Source organism: Pieris napi, chromosome 13 (genome assembly GCF_905475465.1).
Source record: "Pieris napi chromosome 13, ilPieNapi1.2, whole genome shotgun sequence".
In the NCBI taxonomy this organism is placed as follows: domain Eukaryota; kingdom Metazoa; phylum Arthropoda; class Insecta; order Lepidoptera; family Pieridae; genus Pieris; species Pieris napi.
In genome coordinates, this window is record NC_062246.1 from 10,194,032 (window position 1) to 10,215,696 (window position 21,665).

Genomic DNA, 21,665 nt, shown 5'->3' on the forward strand with positions numbered 1-21,665 from the left:
CCATTAAAGCGATAAACAACGATAACAGTACTACAACTGTCAGTGGTAAAGGTATGAATTTGATCACAGAAGCGACTACGATAAAAGAATCTACAAATAATACCGAAACGCAAACAACAAATTCTGAAGAGCATTCAACCACTGAAGGGACTCCGGCAAACAACTCTGCTATTAAAGATTCACTACCAAATATAACTACTGCTATGCCTAACTCTACAATGAATTTTACAGAATCTTCGACAGTTGAAAACTCAAACAGTACTACAACTGTCAGTGATAAAGATATAAATTTGGTCACAGAAGCGACAACGATAAAAGAATCTACAAACAATACCGAAACGCAAACAACAAATTCTGAACAGCATTCAACCACTGAAGGGACTTTGGCAAACAAGTCTGCTATTAAAGATTCTCTACCAAATATAACTACTGCTATGCCTAACTCTACAATGAATTTTACAGAATCTTCGACAGTTGAAAACTCAAACAGTACAGAAGATAGTAAGAAGACTCATGATACTAAGACGACAACAGAAAAAGCTACCGAATCTACTACAATAAGCACCACAGTACTAGATATAGCAAATAAAAGTGATACCACCACAAATCCAAATAAAAGATGAAATAATTTAAAATATGTTAAATACAGGCTAAACAATACATAGTTTTAATAAATAAGTTATTTTAAGATGTTTACCATCAAACGGTTGATAATTTAAATGATTGATGAAATTTCAAAATTAAATAATTTCCACTAAAAATAAAATATGTATATGACCAAACAAACTATATGGTATGGTATATTTTACTAGAAAATAACTTTTTGCATAACATAATTGATAGTAAAGTATAAATAAAAGATATATTAAATTGAACACATTTATTTCTTAATAACAAATGGCACTAACCAAATTCATTTTAACAATTTGTGCATACATTTTATAAATAATTTTAAAAACATGCATAATATATGGCAGTATCAATAATTAAATTATATATTTAATATAACTATTGTAAATAATCTATTCGTTTACATATCTATAATAATTCGTTTAAAATAAATCTGAACGAAAAAAATGTTAAAGAGGAAGAATCTGACTGAACCAAAAATAATTAAATAGGAGTAGAATTTTAGCATGTACTACTATTTCAGTAGCAACAGTTGCCAGTTGCCTGTCAGTACACCACAATAAATAATTATTCCATCTTATATTATTTCATACAAAGAAACATTATAGATTATAAATTAAATTCGTATTCAAAATTAGTTACCATTTATGATAGCAGTTTACAAGTAGCTCACCGTAGTAGACTTTCTTGTCTATGGTGTGGCCACAGGCTACAAATTTTTAAGATTAGTCCTTTCTCCGACAAGCTTATCTTAGACTGCGTTGAGATGAGTCCATAGTTCTAGTGATTTTCATTGTATATTTTAAAAATATAAAATAAAAATATATATATAAAATCCATCTTTTTAGAAATGTGCATATAGAAATCTGCAGTTAATTCCTCTTTAGCAGTAACGGCATTAAACATATATTTACCATAATAATCTATAGTCTAAAGCTAAGCTAAGCTTAAGATATTTTATTATAGGAATAATATTTATTAAAGAACACTAAAATATTTTTTTTTATTTTTTCTAGTCTTTGTGCTATTTTTATATTGATTTTAAATGCGCACACATTCATAATAACTATTGCACTTCATACAAAAATAGACATTTCTAATAGAGTAAAGATTATTTTTTGTACTTGTAACACTTGAAATTACGCCTTTACAACATATAAGCAGTTATCACTTCAATAAATAACATCATTTCTTTAAAGGGGATAAAATTGCAAAATAAGTAGTATACAAACTCAGCTTTCAAAAATATAGTTTTCTTTTTAATTTTTGATAAATATGAGTATTCATAAGAGGTAATAGTTTGGCAGGGGATATAGGAACTATTTTTTGTACGCTTGTCAGATATATATAAGAAATATATTTTAATCATGATATAAAAAAATATAAAAAAACAGACAAGAACGAATTCAAAAAATATTATGATAATTTTTTTCATTACACTAAAGGAAATTCTATTTCTAGATTATTCTCCAAATAGTGCCACAAACATATTGGAGCGAGAAATAAAAATTTCAAAATAAGATGGCGTGTTTTATCAAGATCCAACACATTTGTTGCACTATCCCGCATTCCCGATGAATTACCAATTAAGATTTATACACTGTGTAGGTCTAGTTATCGGCAATCCTCAGTTCGGCTAACTCCTTCTCCTCATCCACTTCATCCTCATCATCAGAACCGTGGACTGAAGCGGCTGGTGTCGTGGCTCCTGGAATGTGTAATGGGTAACTTAACTGATATGCAATGGGGGCACTAATCAGGGAGTTTAAAACGAAAGACCGAGAGAGATGCTTTTCACCAAATTCTCACCTGTTAATCGTCAGATCTCTTAAATATGGTTAATGTAACACTGATATTACGTGTTGAAATTAATAAAGCAAATTCCTTGTTTTTGGCAGCAATCATTACCTACAATATTGTACAAAAACACTTTCAAACTCAGATAAAAGTTACAACTTCATTAAATGTGTGCATAAGACTTTCTTCTACCAAATGACCTCACCAATGTCGAAGAACCTCTCACGCGAGTGCTTGACTCGGTATGTCTAAAATATTCTCTACTACATTTTGTTCACCATGTGCCAAAAACTTCATACTGGGTGATAAAACATTTTGCTCACACAAAAACCAACCTTCCTAGTACCACCTAAACAATTTCTATCCAATGCTATCCTTATCTCCTATAAAACTAGGAGAAGCAATATTTCCCAATTTAAATAGCTTCTAATATCCAAAAGTAGCTTAACAAATACTAAATCGTGTGCCATTCCTACGCCAAACAGTGCTAAAACACACACGTGCCATTTACGTACTAATTTTTCTCAACACAATCGCTGAGTTTGGCGATCAGTTGTTCGATTTGTTCAGCAACAGCTGCGTTCAACGGTTCGAACAGATCTTTAGCGTCAAAACTCTCGCTGACTTCCAGCTCAATCGCCTTTTCGAATCTCACTTCAATATCTTTCGATATTTCTACGTCTGTCACTTCTAGGATTTCTAGAGACTTCTGAAGTCTAACTTTATCCTCCAGATCTAGACTGGTCTGTATTTCTTCGTCTTTTGTATCTTTGTGTTGTTCTATTTCCTTGTGGTAGGATGCGGTCAGCCATGAGCTTTCTTGTCGGCCTTTAATCACTAGTTGTGGAAAGAAATATGTTCGAAATTCAAAATATTTTCAATACTAGAATTGATATGTACTCACCTATTTGTACGTAGATTATCATTTAACGGAGTATCAATAATACAAATGAAAGAATTAATTAGTAAAAAAATATCCAAATATGAAAGTTTAAATAACCTTAAATTGGTTTGCGGTAAAATTTAAAAAACAAATTAACATTTAGTTATAAAATATATGAGAGATAAATATATAAATAAAATACGTAAATAGAAATAGTATATTACGATAAATGTACATTACATATACATACAACATACACACAACATAAATATTATAAAGCACCAATAATTTTCAGCACTAAAGCCTTAAACAAAAGTTTTAGAAAGTAAATAAAGCGGCTGAACAAGATATGATGAAACTCACTGGAATGTGTGGGGCTAGGTGGCTCGGATATTGGGCGTGGGTAGTTAAATCGTTTCCCGAGTTCCATATGCATGTGGTCAACGTAATCAGGATATACGATTTTCAGTGCTTCAGCTCGCGCCTGACGATAGTACTGGAATAACAAAAACATTAGACAAAACGGCTTTTTTTTTTTTTCATTTTAATGACATATCGCCAAAATATACTCAGGTACCTATTTAAAAAGATAGTGATACCATGCATCGATTCTCCTTTTGTGTCATGGTTATATTTTAATGGACATTTCTTAATTGGACTCAAGGTTGAAATGACTTCAACTAAAACAAAATTATCTATGGAGTTCCGCCAGGAAGCAAATTATGTCCAACATTATTTTTAATATATATTAATGATCAGCATGATATTTTCCAGATGCAAATAATATAGCTACACGCCCTGTGTAGCTATATTATTTAACTGTGTAACTAGATTGAAGTGAAAAAATCTACGGAAGTAGGTCTGACAACTAATGCTAAGTGGCTTGAAACAACAAAAGATGCTGATGTTGAAGGGTTTTCTATTTATAAGGATTTTGTGTATAGAAAAAGATACCTTTTATACATTTTTCTAATGAATAATTTTTGAGAAGCACTAGAGAAACATTAACACTAAAAAAATGTATTATAATATTCTACTTACAATACCCAAATTCCTCCAATCGAGAAGATCGCTCAGTCTTTCCGTTCTGTTTCTTTGTATTATGCGTTGACGTCTTGTTAACCTGTGAATAAATTTCGATTTTAATAAATGTATTTTTATAGAAGTTCTAAGTACTTGACGTAAAGATTTGTAGCACACCACACACAGACCTTCCATCTACGGTTACAATTCACGTGATAAATTATTTCGCCTACTAAAGATATAAACAACTTTTTTACCTACAGTAAATTATTATTTCTTGAAATGGTCATGAAATCAATCAAGAAACATTGTTTGATTAATTTTACGTTTTCGATTGGCCAACTTTACCTTTTTGACAGACTTTTTTTTTCGAACTCTTAATTAGTTTGAACTCAACGACATATCAAATATCCATAGTTAGTTTTAATCTTCACATTTCTTATCAAATAGGAATATGAAGTAAAAATTTTACTGCAAGGGGTAACATTTTGAAAATGGTTTCTGTGAGAAAAGTAAGGACTCTTCTTTTCTAGACTCTAGATGATCAACGTCAACGGTTAGGAGCACTAATATTTGTTTTATCGTATTGAAAGTGCTGTCATGAAGCATGACTCTACTCACTTGGTAAAGTCGAACATATACTGTGCCAATTGTTGTACAGAGCCCTCTAGTGAGATGTAGCGGCGATCCACGACGTATATTCCGTATGACATCGGATCAGCTATGTGGTCTTGCATGAAGCAACCGAAGCCTGGAAAATAATCCGTTAATAATTAACATTAACTACATTAACGTTAAATTATTTTTAGAAAACAACAACCCTAGGTCTTCGCCTCAGACGTGTGAGCAAGTAGGTGTTACCTTTCTGTATATAGAACTCACCACTTTTGGTAGAACATAACAAAACACCTGTTCTAGTGGATTCAAGCTATAGACTACTCCTTAACATAGAAATGGTAAACAAATACATACAATCAAGTAATAGTATATTGAAAAGTATTCTAATAAGACTGCTATGATCACATTTGTACAAACGACAGAGTTTTCTAATATAACATATCATGATTTTATTATAGTAAGAATTAAGATTAATACACGCGCATAAGGGATAGGGACTGTGAAAAAGTTACATAATCAATTTCGGTTACAGCGACAAATCGACTGAGAGGTCAAAAGATAAGTAGGGCAGGGGTTAGATAGATAGTTCCTTAATTTTCGCACAATAGCGTATCACAAAACGGCAATGTCTCTTGTAAAAATGTTCAATGGGAACTATTAATTGTATTTTTACTACATACAATATGTTGTTTGTTGTAAAAAACAAAAAACATTATTGTGACCAAACGGCTTAACAGATTTAATTCAAATTTTGAGAATCCTTTAAATTCGTTGAGCTCTTGTGCGTTATCATCTGTGATTACTTATGTAACACATAGTATAAAATATACCTCCCGGTAAAAAGTTTAGAAATTAGCCAAAGAAAATTTATTATACTCACCAGACAAATTAGTTGTGACACTAGGTATACCCATAACTGTGCATTCGGCAGGGGTGTAACCCCATGGCTCGTAATATGAAGGAAAGACGCCTAGATGACAACCTCTGACAAACTCTTCATAGTCCAGACCAAATAAGGGGTTGGTGGAAGAAAGGAATTCCGGGTGGAATATAACCTAGAATTATATAATTTTTACTTCTCAAGTACCATTTTGAACATAGACAAAATCTGAAATAATTGCACTCCTTTTAAGTACTTAACTGTCCCTTTTCATGACAGCGCAATCACCATTTGTCAGAATGAGACAAAAACTTTGTACAACTTTAATACAAAAGGAACTTTAAAAAATTAATTATTTTATGAATGTTTTAGTTTTATATATTTTATTTAGCTTCAGAATGCATATACAAAAGAATATATATAATAACAAATAAGATAATAAAAAATACTCACTTTGACTTTATCGTTCACTGTATTGAAAAGTTCACACCTTCGAATTGAGTTGAGAACTGGATCGCTCCAGTCTTCCACCTAAAGAATAATCACATTTTTAACCTTCAAATAAGGACGTTTAGTATTATTTATTTAGGCTAACAAACAGTTCTTCAGCTTTGTATGTTTGGCCACAAATCGGAATCTAAGTAATATTGAGATCCTTCTTGGATTAAATCTGGTTTTAGCTTAGGGAACAGTCCGAGTTTTGGATATTCTGGAAGATTCTCACATTTCTGAAGATTTATCGACAGTATTTGAAGTATGTTTAATTTTTCATATGATCAATGATATTTTGATTTGATTTGAACAAGTAAATATTGGTTAGCGCCCTAAGAGAGGCATCTATCTTCCCAGTAAGTAATTAAAGTTAATTTTATATATTGTTCGTGATATTGAAATATTTTGTAGTAGGTCACCTGGGTAAACATTTAGATTTACCTTTTTGTAGGTAAAACATAAAAAATACGTCGAATTTTATTTTTTATTGCCCTCAAATGGGTCGAATTTGTCCCATTTTCGGTGGAGAACTTTTTTAGTAGCAACACTTATGAAATGTCAGAATCCTACGGAATGAAAAATCAAAGTATAGAATTGTAGCGCCACTGGCTTTTTAAGTGGATGATACTAACAATATTGTGGGTTGTAACGGGCGGAAGACCGTCACGTTGCAACGCGTAAATACATCTTTTTAGGCGAACTGTGTCTTCCTTTTGTAGTAGGGCTGATGTGTCGGGGAGATGGCCTCTGAAATTATATATAAAAATTAATATAGTAATATAATAATAGTAATTTATAAAAGTATTAACTCATTCGTTAATAATAATGTTAATGTAAATGTTATGTTATGAACGAAATAAGTGCGCAAAAATCATTATAAATGTGGCAGTACAGAAATAGTACGTTTGCAATCCCCGGTTTAGACGCGAGACTGATATGGCTTAAATGAAAATGCGTTACCGTTAATAAGATTATCGTGTTATAAGGGGGTTTAATGTACATACAATGTAGCTCCATTAACTAATAATGGTTAAATAGTTTAGTATAATTGTTTCGAAGGGAGTTGATACAAACTTTAGTACTTAAAACACGGATTAATGTATTGACATTAATGTATTGACCTAGTGCGAGTGAGTATAATAATTATTAGTGTTTTATTGTTTTTAAGGAGGTTATGTGCATTTCAAGACACTTCTTTTGCCAACTCACATAAATCTATGGTTTATGGTAGAGGTATAAATGTGCAATAAAATAAAATTTTATATAATAAATTTGGAGATTCTTAAAGCATCATCATTATGTGCTAATTATAAAAAAAACTTGTTGGCTTAGAGGTCGTAGGTTCGATACCCGTGTACCAATTCTATGTGTGCATCTCTCATGTCTCAAACTTTGACAATTGACATGTGTCAGTCAGAAAGCTGATCACCTACTTGTCTATGCAATGTATATGTTGTCTATGCCTAGAACTATATGAGGTTGAAACGCCACAGGATAATTATTTCAAACTCAAACTCAAAATATCTTTATTCAAGTGGGTAACCCAGTACACTTTTGAATCGTCAAGTTAAATTAATCGTAAATTTACATTTACTACCAGTTCGCAAGTCAAGGGCGTAGAGCGGGTAAGAAGAACTGGCAAGAAACTGTCCGTCACTCTTTTTAATCGCTTAGTTATGAGTCATACAAATTGTTTGAACTGGAGCAAATCAATCCCAAGGATTAGGATCATTTAAGTAGTCCTCAAATTTATAAAAAGCTTTGTTGATTAACTTTCGTTTAACGAGGGCTTTGAATTTATTTAGTGATAATTCTATAATTTAAGTGATAACAGTCATTATAAACCTCAGTTTGTCAAACAGCCTCAGAAAAGCCTTGAAAGTTTATCCTTAACTATAAATAAAATAACGGTGATTATTTAAATGTACCTCAAGCATATATCATACATCCTCTTTCCAATCTGCTGTTGAACATCCTGTATAGTGTCTCTAAGGGATTTGGTGACCGCGTGACCCCTTAAACTCTCAACGTTGAAGTTATTCGTCTTAGCGGGGAATATTAGAAATGCTACTACGGTCATTTCTGACCCGGAAGCCTGAAAAAAACATTGCCTTTGTCTTAAACCAAAAATAAAGAAGCTACAGAATGCCATGGTACCAAATAGATCATACAAATAAGTTATTTTGTTTTCAAACTTTATTCTTCAACTTGGTTTATATCATTTTTTTCAAGATATTAAGTGAAAGCCTATGGACTCAGTTCCACAAGGCTCGCAAGTGCGTTGCTAACCTTTAAAGAATTGTTACGCTCTTTTCATATAGGACCCTAAGTTGAATTGGTTTGGAAGTACTGCAGTGATAATTGCAGATTAAGGAAATTTTCAGTTTCTATTCTAAGGGAGCCATTTTTGGAGATTATTTACCCCCCCCCCCATGTAACGCGCCGTAACGTTTTTCTGTACCCAATAGTAAAACGTTTCGTGACCACCTAGTGACTCTTTATACCTAAAAGTTACCATTATGTGGTGTGAAGTACTGGAAAGTCGAAAATAATATTAACGCGTAATTCAATCCCCGCCCCGCATCGTAACGTTATACAAAAGGAAAAAAAATCGTTACGTACTTGAATGCTCCCTAAAACATAGTCGTACAAATTATGAGTAAATTATAATTATTTAAAAATTTAAACAAAACAAAATTTCGCTTATTTGAAAAATTTAATTTGTATGTTTGGCAACGTCCCACTCAAAATTTAAATATGGTCTTATAGTTAAACAATGTGCAGATATAAAAAACTCAGATAGACGTTTTAAATAGTATAAATTGTTGTTTATAATGTAATACATATTAAATCTTACCTTCAAGTAATGATTAAGCCGTGCGAGTGCTTCTATGAAGATATCAGCGCCCTTATTACCAAACTCATATCGACCAGCGATGAAGAAATATAACGTTTTGTCCAGATCAAAGTTAAAATGCCTGTAAAAATATATATTGCTAATTATGTAAATGCCTAAGCATATATTTAATCTCATCTAAAGATTAAATTAATCATAATTTTAAAAGCGTCAACTAAAACGTTCTTTTAGGCACAGTACAATATAAAGAAAAAAATCCACACAGCACACAAAAATCCAATCAACCGTCTTAAATGCTTTTTCAAAAAACACTAAGTCTTTTCAAGTTTGCAATGACAGTATAAAATATTGCACACAAATTCATGGCTAGTATGTGTGCTTTTTTGTATTTAATGTGATAACGTCTCATGATTATTACATAATTTGTATGTGATTTATTAAAATCTGAATGGCATATAACCGCTCCGTTTGGTTCTAGCGCTATAAGGGTAAAATAAAATAAAATATGTTAATTATGGAACATAAGATACAGGTATCACTTATTCCTGAATCTGTAGGCATCCCTACTCATCGGCAAAGAAGACAGAGGGTGTAGAGGGCCGAGAGAAAAAGCCGGCGTAAAAAACTCTCGGTACTCTTTTAAAGTAGCAAATCATCAAACAACACTTATTTTAAAACAAATATCGCAAATTAATTAGAAGTAGCCTTTCTAGCACTAGTCCCAGGCCCTTTTATCGTGAAGTAAGAACTGGCCGGAGTTGTCTTTAAAAGCTATAAATAATTTATATTACCCATAGAAATGTCCTCTAGAGAATTCATTGATTTTCTCCTTAGCCAACGCGTGAAGATTCTGAAACTCGTGAAGAGCTGAAAATTTCTTCACATTCAAACCATTTGGTGTTATGAAATCCGGCTTTCTTTTGAGAAGATGTTCCGCTTCGAATCCTGGAATAAATAAAACAAAAAAAAGTGTGTGCGTACAAAATACACATGTCAGAAGTGAAACTTCTTTGGCAAAACAAATTTTTAAGTTTTACTCAAATTTATACAAATCTAAAACTTTAGATTTCCGAGATTTGGAGGGAAAAAGGAAGATATGATAGGAATTGAATTACATACCATTAAGTGTCGAAAATTAATACAAATAAAAAAAATAAAAAAAAATATTTCTTCGATAATAAAAACACGTAACATTGGGATTAAATAAATAAAACGACTTATAAATATATAATAATCTCTTATAATACCTGTAATATCGGAGACTGTGGTGAATGTATGCGTCATGTGGGCCGCGGCACGCTCCATACAATATCTGTGGTATATCTGTCTCTTTCCCGCCTCTTCGTCAACTGAGAACTAGAATGATACAAATATATGTGTACAGAGTTGGCGCGGCCGCAGAGCAGACCATTTTTTTATTCATTTTGTCCCTTTTGGAGTAGAGACTCTTGGGCCGTGGAGTTCAAGTGCTCAGGCGATAATTAAAGAGTTAAGTTGGCGTCTGGTTGATAGTAGCGGTGACCCCAGAGCTGGTGCTTTCCTCGCTCAACGAATAAGTATCGCAATACAGCGAGGAAATGCTGCCAGCATTAACGGTCTACCACCTCAGAGACCAAAACCTATTAAATTTGTTTTAGTGTTCTATCTATCCATTTTTAATTATTATTAGTATTACTTATAACTGTCTATATTTGTAACTAAAATATAAGTTACTTTATATTTTGGCTTATGTTTTTTCGTAGATTAGAAAAAATACTTACACGTGAACGTAAATATGAGGATTCAACATTACTATACGAATTATTAAAAGTGTATTTAGTATCTAAGTTAGTAAGTACCTTATCCAAGTTATTGTAGAAATCAGTGTTGCCAGCGCACAAATATCTTCCGAGGAGGGTCGCGTGTGTCGTGAACACCGTCGCTACATCCACATGACGAACACTGGCAATAAATATATTTAATTAGAAAAATATTTATACTTATTAGTATGTAGGTGAAGTAAAAATTAGCTTTATGTAAAAAATATTCTACTTTTTATAAGACCATTAAAAAAGAATATCTAAGGCGAATTTTTAAAATTGTATGTATATCTATATATATAAGAAAAATGGTCTTCGTTTGAGGCTCCTTCTTTTCCTAGATGGTTTATGGCTATTTATTTTTTAAATTCCAAAGTTCCTTCATTTTTTTAATGTTGTTTTACTTTTATCAAAATTTATACATACGGACTTCACCGCGGAAACATTCGGGGAGGCTTCCTAGAACCTCAAAACGTCAAAATCTGTTAAAAAATCGATTTTCGAAAATTTTCAATTTTCTTAGCGGGAAGTTAAAAAGAAGAATAATAAAAATATGAAAAAAATAATAATAATGAAACATAAAATTTTATTTATTTCCTATTTTAATTCGCCCAGCGAAACGGGCGGGAAACGGCTAGTAATATGATATGAAATTAAACAAAACAACTAAAATGGAAATGGGCTGGACATACCAGAAGAGGAGCAGATAAGTGGAGCAAAATTGTAACATTCAGTAGGCAATTTAAAAGGTAGGCCGATGAAATCATGGAAATGGCTGGAAAGACTAAGGCCTGGACGAGATTGGTATACAATAATAAAAATGGAGGACAATGGGGGAGGCCTATAGGCACACAGAATCGAAGAAAAACCATAGTTATAATGCATATATTTTGTATTTCTCATATATAAATAAATAAAAATATGATACGAAATTGGTTTTTAATTATTTAAATTGGACGTAAATAATAGGAACTTACCGCAACATAATGAGACCAATGCCCGCCTGCCATTCGTGGAAATGAGCCACAACTCGCGGTGGTGTATCACTGTATTTCTCAGCTGCTTTGCGGAACTAAAAATGTATAATATTAAAGAATACGTAAACTCCCACACGTCCACTTATCCTCTTAATAATTATATTAACAGTGGTGCAACTCCATAGTGATTTCATATGTTCGCAGACTTAGTTTACAGCAGCCATATTGTGTATTATATATATCTACTAGCTGACCCGGCTAACTTCGTTCCGCCTTAATAATAATATCGTTGTTACTTTAGTTAAACTTATTTTAGAATTTCATTAAGGTGATAACTTTTTTTGCAAATAGAGAAATGTTTTATTGCTTGCCATTGCAAAAGAAGAATGACAGTTTTACACATTAGGCCTCTTCTCTCTAACGCCAATATTGCGATACTGCATGTTAAAGCACTTTCTGCTTTACAACATTTTTTGATGAGGTAACACATGTTTTCGATCAAGATCAAAGCCTGGTTATGCATCTCCTCATTCACCTCAAGATCGGAATTTCTTGAACTGACACGAATTCGACGTAAAATGATGCGTAGTTTTGTCAACAGATGGCACCATATGGTTTTTGCATTCGTAAAATTAATTAATTAATTTATTGTTATTCGATAACTTATCCGATATTTTATTTTCTTATTCTGCTATTCGGGACGGAAATAAATCCAACAAATCAAAAACCATGGCAATCGGTCCAGCCGTTCTCGAGTTATAAGTGTTGTAACAAACGCGACTTTCTTTTATATATATAGATATATAAAATTCTCGTGTTCGTTCCCTTACTCCTCTGAAAGTTGAAACGGCTCGACGGATTCTTATGAAATGTTTTATGCATATTCAGTAAGTCTGAGAATCGGCTGCTACCTATCTTTCAAACCCCTAAATGTTAAGGGTGGTCCACCCCAAAAATTTTTGTTACGATACAGCATACAAAAATACATACAACCCTTAATTTTCATCCCGCTGCGATCAACCCCTATTTTTTATTTGTTAATTAAAATCTTATGAATTGAACTTTGAGGTTTATATAGAGAAAAATTCACAGAAAAACTTAAAAAGTTTTCATTCCAGAAAACCGAACAATCTCCGGGATAGCATAGCAAAATCCAGTACTAAAAAGATAGGTTAAGTAAAATCACATTAAGTAAAATCACTTTTGTTTTTGACATAATTTAATGGCTTAGAACTGTAATGTTTAGTGAATAAATAAATATATCAAAGTGTAAGATTTCAAGTCAAGATAATTCATTTATATATTTATATATCTATACTTCTCAACATCAATATTAAAAACAATTACAGATCATAACGAGATATATAATAACAATTTCAAAAATTCATTCACCACTAATGCTAAATTTTCCCTCAGTATCAGTTCTTTACTTCCTAAATATAAAAAATAGGCCGCTATTATTACAATACATTCGTACCTCAGTGATAAACTGCGCAACCATAAAGCCAAGTATAACAGCATCGTTGGCTTCCACATCCAGATGAGGTATTCCAATGGAAGTGGTGCTCCAGAGTTCCTGCTTGTAACTGTCCATCTGCCACGCGGCTGAGCCGATGTCAAAGAGAATTATTTGAGGGTTGCCATCTACAAGCCAGGTGCCTGTGTGTAACTGGAATTAGTAAATTGTATGTAATGTTTGCGGAATCCGCTTTGTATGGTGCTAATAACACCACAAATTGGTTCACCGATTTATATAAAAAAAATATATTTATTCCTGTAGGTAACTCAATGTATACTTATAAACGTTAGTAAAACATGGTTCTAAGTCTCCTAAACATCTGAATTGAGGCTATTTAACTTGACACCATGGTCCTAGTGAGAACATTGAAAACAAATAAATAATTTGATTTAATGTGAGTGCAGGTTAGTAATAGAAAACAAGAACTTTAAAATGAACAAAAACTGAAAATTTATATTAAAATATTAGCTTTTCAGTAAAATGCAACAACTTTATGCTGTGCTATACTTTATATAAGTAGATGTGAAATACATTTCGTCGTATAGGAATAATTTTTATAATTTAAATTTATAAAATTATTAAAAATGAGTTAATTAAAAAAATCAATTAATATATAATTAATTAATTATTTAAATTAAAAAAAAATATTCTTTATATCTTTGGCTTTTATATGTAACATTCTAAAAATTTAGTTTCCTACTCAATATTGTTTTAAAATGTTAATATTTATCTGAAATATTTTAACGGAATAAATGAAATTCGTCTACCTTATATCCCTGACTTCTCATGGCGTTGACTGCTGCTGTGAGAGGTGAATTTGGTGGGAAGTCCTGTTCTTCTACTTCTTGACGAGCGCAGGTCTCCTTGAAAGGTCCTAAAATTTAACATAAATATTAAATTTGGTGGATTAAAAGAAATTTCGTAAGAAAAAAAAATTAAAAAACTAATCTTGATTTAGTATTTTTTTTAGATAATACCTGAACATAATTTATAGAGCTACGAAACAATATGGCATTGGATCTTTAAATATGGGTGCGAGCAACACGTAATGCTTTTTTAAACTTAATAATAATAAATATTAATAATAAATCGTTTACAGTCAAAACCATTTACGACGACATCGTTTAGAACAACATACCGGTCATACCAAAATCAAAGGTCCCGGCTGAATTCTATTGTATTAGGTTTTTAATAACAACGTCATCAGCTGTTACGACTATCGGTTTTTGTGACCAAATATGTGTAGTCCCTTCGATGTCGTTATAACAGATTATGACTGTATTTGCGAAAAGAAATTGGTACGGTTTAGATTAATTATAAAAATCCGCACAAACAGCCTATATTCTATGAAAATACATAAGGCATGCAAATGTCATATTAATTTTCATAATGTCATACATTACTTTCTGTTACTAAGTTATATATATCTATTACTCTATAAAATTAACGAAGTTACAGTAAATATTTAATTTTACATATAATTACTGGCATTATAATTACATACATTCATAATTACTGGCTTACAAACAAGGAGGTCGTTCGAGGGACAAACCAGAGGAGTCTTTTTTATTGTGATTAAACTTGTATAAATAAACATTTAAGTTAGTAAATTTTAGTTTCAAGTAATAAATAGGTTAATTATGAAGATTATATTTGAAAATATGGCATCGAAAGTACTTACTATTATACAATTATTATAGCGCGAAAAATAAAATTCTTACCCAGTAAACAGTAGTTTTCACCCATCTCCTCGGTAGAGACATAAGCTTTGGACCTTATCACAGTGTAGATTCCACCCACTGAAATATAAGCACAGTTAAAAAATTATTTTCAAGTTTCAGTTGCATGTGTTAGAGACAATAGATAACCATAATAAAAAAATAAATAGGTTTTATTAAAGTCGGTAAAAAATGTATCTCTCTGTAAATCTTTGTACATACAAATCTTATGAATTTGATGAAATTTTTTGTCTGTGTTCAAGTGTATTGGAGAATGGTTTAGAATAACAATTAGATGTTTTTTTATGTAAGACATGTGTGGATGACGTCTGGCTGACACTGGCTTTCTATAAAAATGATCAAGAACTCAATATATCCATTTTTTTATATTTTTATAAAAGTAATTATTCATTCATTGTTTCCGATTTTTTTTTATGATATTAATCTTTATAAGAATATGTTTTGGAGCCAAATTAAACAATCATTTGATTTTAATAAAATAACTTAGGACATATACGGTTGAAAGAAGTTTATTCTCATTAAAAACATACAGGTTATTTAATGAGAAAAATATATTAAAAGTAAAAAATATATCACGCCGCCAATTACTGCACCAAAGTACATCTACAAAAAACCTTCGCAAGCGTATTCGGAACTGTGTTGAAAAGACTGGCTCCGAAATAAATACCTTTAAAAGAACACCACAAAATAATGGTCATAAGATAATCTTTATATATATAATTCTTCTGTGAGTGTGTATGTCACTGAACTTCTCTCAAACGACTGGACCGATTTTGATGAAACTTTTTGTGTGTGTTCAAGGGGATCTGGGAATGGTTTAGATTCACAAATCAGCCCGCCAGATGGCGCTGCAGTCGGTACTTTCATACTTTGCTTTACTAATCGCTTGAAATATCATGCAGGACAACGTCTGTCGGGTCCACTAGTATAATATAGATAATAAAAATAAGATGCGCGTATTTCTGTTTATGCGTATGTCTATTATTAGGATCTTGGGGAGAAAATTTAGAAAGTACAGTCAAAATCTGTTATAACGACATCGAAAGGACTACTACACATATTTGGTCGTAAAACCGATAGTCGTAACAGCCGATGATGTTGTTATTAAGAACCTAATACATACAATAGAATTCAGCCGGGGCCTTTGATTTTGGTCAATATAACCGATATGTTGTTGGTAGTCATAACTTGTGTTCTGTAATAGTGTTCCGTTAAGATGTTTTAAATATTATACATATACATATTTTTTTACTCCTCTCGTATGACGTAGATATTATCTTGTAAATGCAGAGCAAGGCTCAGACAATGCATCTTTTGTATTTATTCAGAGCGAGAACGTAACCGGTTTTCGGCTTAGAATCACTTGCGACTTAGACTAGACTAGAAATTGTGAAATAGATGAATATAAAATAGTAAACTGTTTGCCAAGGGCGTACGCCATTGTTTTTGTGCGAGTGTTTTTTGAATTCAGACTGGACCGATAATATGTTTAAAGTCTACTATAAAATAAGTTCAACGCAAAAAGTATATGTATATGTTTATTTATTTGATTATTACGCAGAGTGTAATTTAATCTTAATTTGAACAATTAATTAACTTATTTTTGCTTCTACAGAAACTTTTTTTTTAATTAGGTCCGAACGCGGATTGTTTCTTAGCAGCCAGTAACATTTACCTACAATATTCGCAATCGATCTCTTTGGTGCTGGAAATACTGATCCAAATTCAAATTTTATCTTTTATTGAGGGATATCTGTTTTTCTATTTTTTACTGTTGAGAAATCAATTTACAGAACCCCGCGAATTTACAAAATATCATGTTGATAAAGACTAGGCTTCAAAAACTTTAAATTGAAATTTTAATGCGAAAAACTTGCGACATAAAGATCCGAACTAATGATTGGTTTGATTTATTTTTCTCACAGAAACTTAGGACATAAGCAAATGACAGTTATATTCTTACTTCTGTTTATGGAAAACAGTAGGTTGAACTTCGTATTCTCTACTAATATATATAGGCAACGAACGCGTTGACACATATCTAATATGATCTTTTTGTTTTTTAGTGTATCAAAAGTACCTTTATTTGCAGCCTCCCAGGCGGTTTCGAAGGTCCAGCGATTCTCGTTAAGAGCCGCCTGCCCGCGGTCCATGTAGGACAGGAGATCATGTGTGGACTCGGACCGGTAAAAGCGTCGGGACGATCTATCTCGAGACATGTTGTCTGAAAATATTAATTATATTATAATGTAAAGCTAATTACATTATTTACACTCTTAACCTACATAATACTAATTAATTAAAAATAGAAGACTTAAATTAAATTAAAAAGTTTGGTCGCCGTGGTAGTGTGCTTTTAATGCTGGCAGCAATTTTTTCGCAGTATTGGGATACATATTCGTTGAGCGAGGAAACCACCGGCCTTGGGGTCACCAGTACTAAGTACTAGGCGCCAACTTAAATATTTAATTAGCGCCAAGAGTCTACTCCAAAGGGAACAAAATCAAAGTTGGAGGAGATACGTATTTGTATTTTCCACCTGGTTTCCGGCCAGCATTTGTGGCTTTAAATATACATATACAATATACATATTTTTAAATTAAAATCATTATTGTTTCTATCTCTGTAGTATAATATATGGCTTAGCGTAAGTGGAAGCTATTAAACGCAACAAAACATTCATTCACACCACGTTAAGGTCATTTGAAGAACAACTTCTGATCTATTGAAATTCTTTTAAAATTCAGTTAATATCATACACGTCGTCATTTCGTGTCTTCAATAAATGGTTCCAGTATCTCCCAAATCGAATACGTCACATTTATATTTAATAAGAATATGTCATCTTTAAACCATAATTCGACGATTTTGATGTTATGTAAATAAACACCAAACATATACGTCAACTTTGGCAATAATCCAAGGCCCATCATCCGGTGATGAACTTTGTAAATATGCAAATGTTTAAAATATGCTAATATTACGTAATGACTGATTAGATCAAGGTCAAATCAAAATTTCGTTATTCATATCGGTAACTATGCACACTTATGAATGTCAATAATTAAAAGAAAGATCTAAATTAACATATATTTTCTTTATCAATGTAATCTGTTTTGGATTTGTATATTGTCTAAGTGTTTTCTTTTTATGGATATGTGTAGCTGTAAGATTACTTATAAATAAATAAACATTTAATACCAGTTCCGAAAAAGTGCATAGAGCGGGTGAGAAATCAGCCAGAACAAAAAAAAATACACTAATAGTTTTATTGCTCTATATTATGAACGCTAGCCATTCAAATAATAGAGAAATTTTAACAGATGCTTTTGTTCCTCAAAGATCCGGAAGCTCTCTGAAAACCGTCAACAAAAAATACGAATTTAAATTTCTTACAAAATTAATCGAATTCATGCTGGCTATAATTTAAATACATTCGTCATTCGTACATGAGGGCAATCGTATCCAGTCTACGTATTTGTTTACGTTAACTACTGAAAAATCAGTACGTAATAAATGGGTACTGTGGCTAAGTCCCGACTCCGAATATTACTCTATTTTAATAACTCAAATAATAATAAATATCATAGAAAAGTAGGTAATCAGTCTTCTGTCTGAGACATACCGGTTTCCTCACGATGTTTTCCTTCGCCGTACAACAGAGTGTTAGTTGCTTACAAAGGTGAAAAGTCCATTGGTACACAGCCGGGGTTGGTACTTACGACCTCATGGATAAAATCCGCACGCTGAAGCCACTAGCTCAAGCTAGGTAATCTTATAATGAATTATTTATTTACTCTTCGTTACCTTATACAAAAACATACGTATATAAAAAAGCAGGTTATTATTTATTAGTCAATGGGCGGCCTTATCGCTGACAAGCGATTTCTTCCCGGAACATGTAACACTATAACTAAAATAAACTAAAATCTTAACAAAATAATAATAATAAAAGAAACAAAAATGTAAAAGATGATCCAATGGTTAATGAGTCACAATTAATATATATATATATATATAAGTAGCTAAATTACGAGCTAATTATAGTATTAATAAATGTTACTAGATGCATATTTTAGTAAAAGTAAAAATAGCTTCTTAATAATTTGTAACTATGGAAAAAATGTCTATAAAATGATAAATGGTGTTGCTCCATATAAAATACATGGCTATGTTATGTTTAATATAAAAAAAATTATAATTCTGCGCAAACAATTAATTTTTAATGCCCTAAAGGTCGCATATATTCGTTTTAAATTGTAATTCTAGTAGATTAACATAAATTTAACGTATGTATATGAATTTAAAAACCAAGATATGTTGTGAATTTGTTAGAAATTACTGAGCAAAAGAAGTTGTTATACAAATAGTTTTGTGATTAGGATATATGCAGGCCATAATTTTAATTATATTATTAGACTTACTAATTGAAAACCTACGAGTTAAATGTCAAATTATAAAATTTTTTGTCTATGATTATTCTATAAATATAAGTTATCTGTAGCTATACCATGAGTCTAACAAAACTAATAAACCCTCGTAAACAAAATCTCTGCGTCAAATATTTGTATGATTTTTTGTAGTATTGCGCGTAGCGACTAACGACCAGGGACGCTTATATTTTTCATAGGACATGAATAAAATATGTCTGACATATTACGTTAACGTTTAATAGCTGGTCAAACTAAAGGAAGACCTACTGGTCAAGTAAGTGACCGCAATACGCACGCTGCATGTTATAGGTATTTGACGATCCTGTCCAGTCTGTTAATATTTTCCCATAACATTTTTATCGTACAAATTTGATCGAACAATCGGTACTTTACATTTAAAGCATTAATAGTGTGTGCAACTAAACAATATGAAACAAAGAACACTGTAAATTAGAATCTTTACAGTGTGTGAGTGCATATGATTGTTATGTACGACAAAATCGTTTAGAGCTTTATAATCCCATCAATAGAGTACTAGTACTTGCGGTTAACTTGTAATTGGGGTCACAATCTCGCCTGAATAGTTATTTTATCTGAATAGCAGTAAGCTTAATATACCAAGACAAGCTTAATTGAATAACTTGCTCTTAAGTAAAAACCCGAGTACCATTAAATTAAAAGGCACTTGTAAGAGCCAGAACATGCATTACTACTAAGTACCAATTGTTAGGGTATGATAGTGTTTGCAAATTTTCATAAATTTACTGATTTGTTGGTTCTTATCAATGTGTAATTAAAGTTAAAATAGCTATTTAGAATCATTTTGGAATACCTCAACCTAATAATATATCTATAAAATGCTTTATCACATGGCCCTGACTTTTAACTACAGATAAATGATAATCTATGTTAGTTTTATGTTAATTTCTTATTGGAGTACAAAACATGTTGGATGATTGCATTCTTCTTTTTTAATAAATGAGATATCTATTTTGGAATATAGTCAAACTTAATTTGTTTTCTATAAGATCTAACTTTAAATTATCAAGCATTATTTAATTATGAATATATTATACATAATTTACATAAGTTTTTGCAATCAATAAAGGAGGAAAAAGCATAAAAAATGTGTTTAATAATTATTTAATGTTAGTGAAAAGCATCTAAAACTAAAATTCAATCCTAACATTAAATGTGCATATGAAAAATATCTAATAATATGTTTAATGAGATTCAAAGCCAGTAAACACTTGTTGTCTATAATAGAAAAGAAAATAAAAAAATCAAAATCATAAGGAAAAAAATATTTATCCACCAAATACCTACTTAGTTATATTTTTATTTAATTTTAGTCAACTTATTTATTCACAGGACAATACTAATAATAATTTATGATCACATTTTATAGATTTTTATTATACTTGATAAATGATATTAAAAACATAAATTATTGTCGTTTAATTTTACTACCCTACGTAAATTAATACCGGTCTGCCGGCACTTAATTACATCACACGTGTATGGAAGACGTAATATAAAATATACTTAATACACGAGCTCATTCAATAACAGGTGATAAAGTTATTTATAGATACTCAATGAAAGACGTGTAAGCCAAGAAAGTAAAACGTTTAGGTACATACGTTTTTAAAGAGGAATACGCCGCCAAAGAATCTTTATTGATAAGTTTATCACAGAAAACTTCACTTATTACGTGGCACAATTTGATGTTTAACACAAGAAAGTCGCCGTAAAGGGTATTTATGAATTTCTTTTTATAATTAACATGTCTACGCGGGTAGAAAATTCAAATTAGAATAATCTTCAAAGTTTAGAATAGAAACGTCAAAATCGCCGATGGACAACTTGTTTTGAAGGTCACCTTCAAGTGACAGCAGGGTTTTTAATTTATGACATGACAATAGATACAAGTCTTTTAGCAACGTCATAATAATAATAGCTTAACATGTCACATATTCTAAGAATGACCTTCCTATCAGTATTGAATAGAACACTAC

At 31.4% G+C, this 21,665-nt stretch overlaps 1 protein-coding gene across 4 annotated transcripts; it reads right to left on the reverse strand.

Annotated features, from left to right (window-relative positions):
* Positions 1–865: 865 nt before the first annotated feature.
* On the reverse strand, positions 866–21,520 carry LOC125055263 (glycogen [starch] synthase). 4 transcript variants are annotated; one of them, XR_007117838.1, is made up of 20 exons: positions 21,291–21,519; positions 17,295–17,438; positions 15,197–15,274; positions 14,243–14,349; positions 13,434–13,625; positions 11,957–12,051; positions 11,019–11,121; positions 10,428–10,536; positions 9,972–10,125; positions 9,181–9,301; positions 8,252–8,418; positions 6,956–7,070; positions 6,285–6,362; positions 5,832–6,006; positions 4,955–5,084; positions 4,352–4,433; positions 3,674–3,806; positions 2,943–3,264; positions 1,815–2,338; positions 866–1,775 (listed from the first exon to the last, which is right to left on the reverse strand). XR_007117838.1 is itself a non-coding variant. In XM_047657651.1 (19 exons), coding segments are annotated over exons 2-19 (2,301 nt in total). In that variant the 5' UTR covers positions 17,434–17,438; positions 21,291–21,520; the 3' UTR covers positions 866–2,337. The 4 variants fall into 4 exon arrangements, 3 of the variants coding, with proteins under 3 accessions (XP_047513607.1, XP_047513606.1, XP_047513608.1); XM_047657651.1 differs by having other exon boundaries at positions 866–2,338; positions 14,243–14,353; positions 15,201–15,274; positions 21,291–21,520; XM_047657650.1 differs by having other exon boundaries at positions 866–2,338.
* Between the last annotated feature and the right edge of the window lie 145 nt (positions 21,521–21,665).

Coding starts and splice junctions, on each gene's coding strand:
- LOC125055263 (XM_047657651.1), bottom strand. CDS start 17,433: ATGTCTCGAGATAGATCGTCCCGACGCTTTTACCGGTCCGAGTCCACA. Junction 10,537..11,018: donor TCTACAATAACTTGGATAAG/GTACTTACTAAC, acceptor GTATCATTCTAG/TTCTCAGTTGACGAAGAGGC. Junction 8,419..9,180: donor GGCTTAATCATTACTTGAAG/GTAAGATTTAAT, acceptor TGTTTTTTTCAG/GCTTCCGGGTCAGAAATGAC.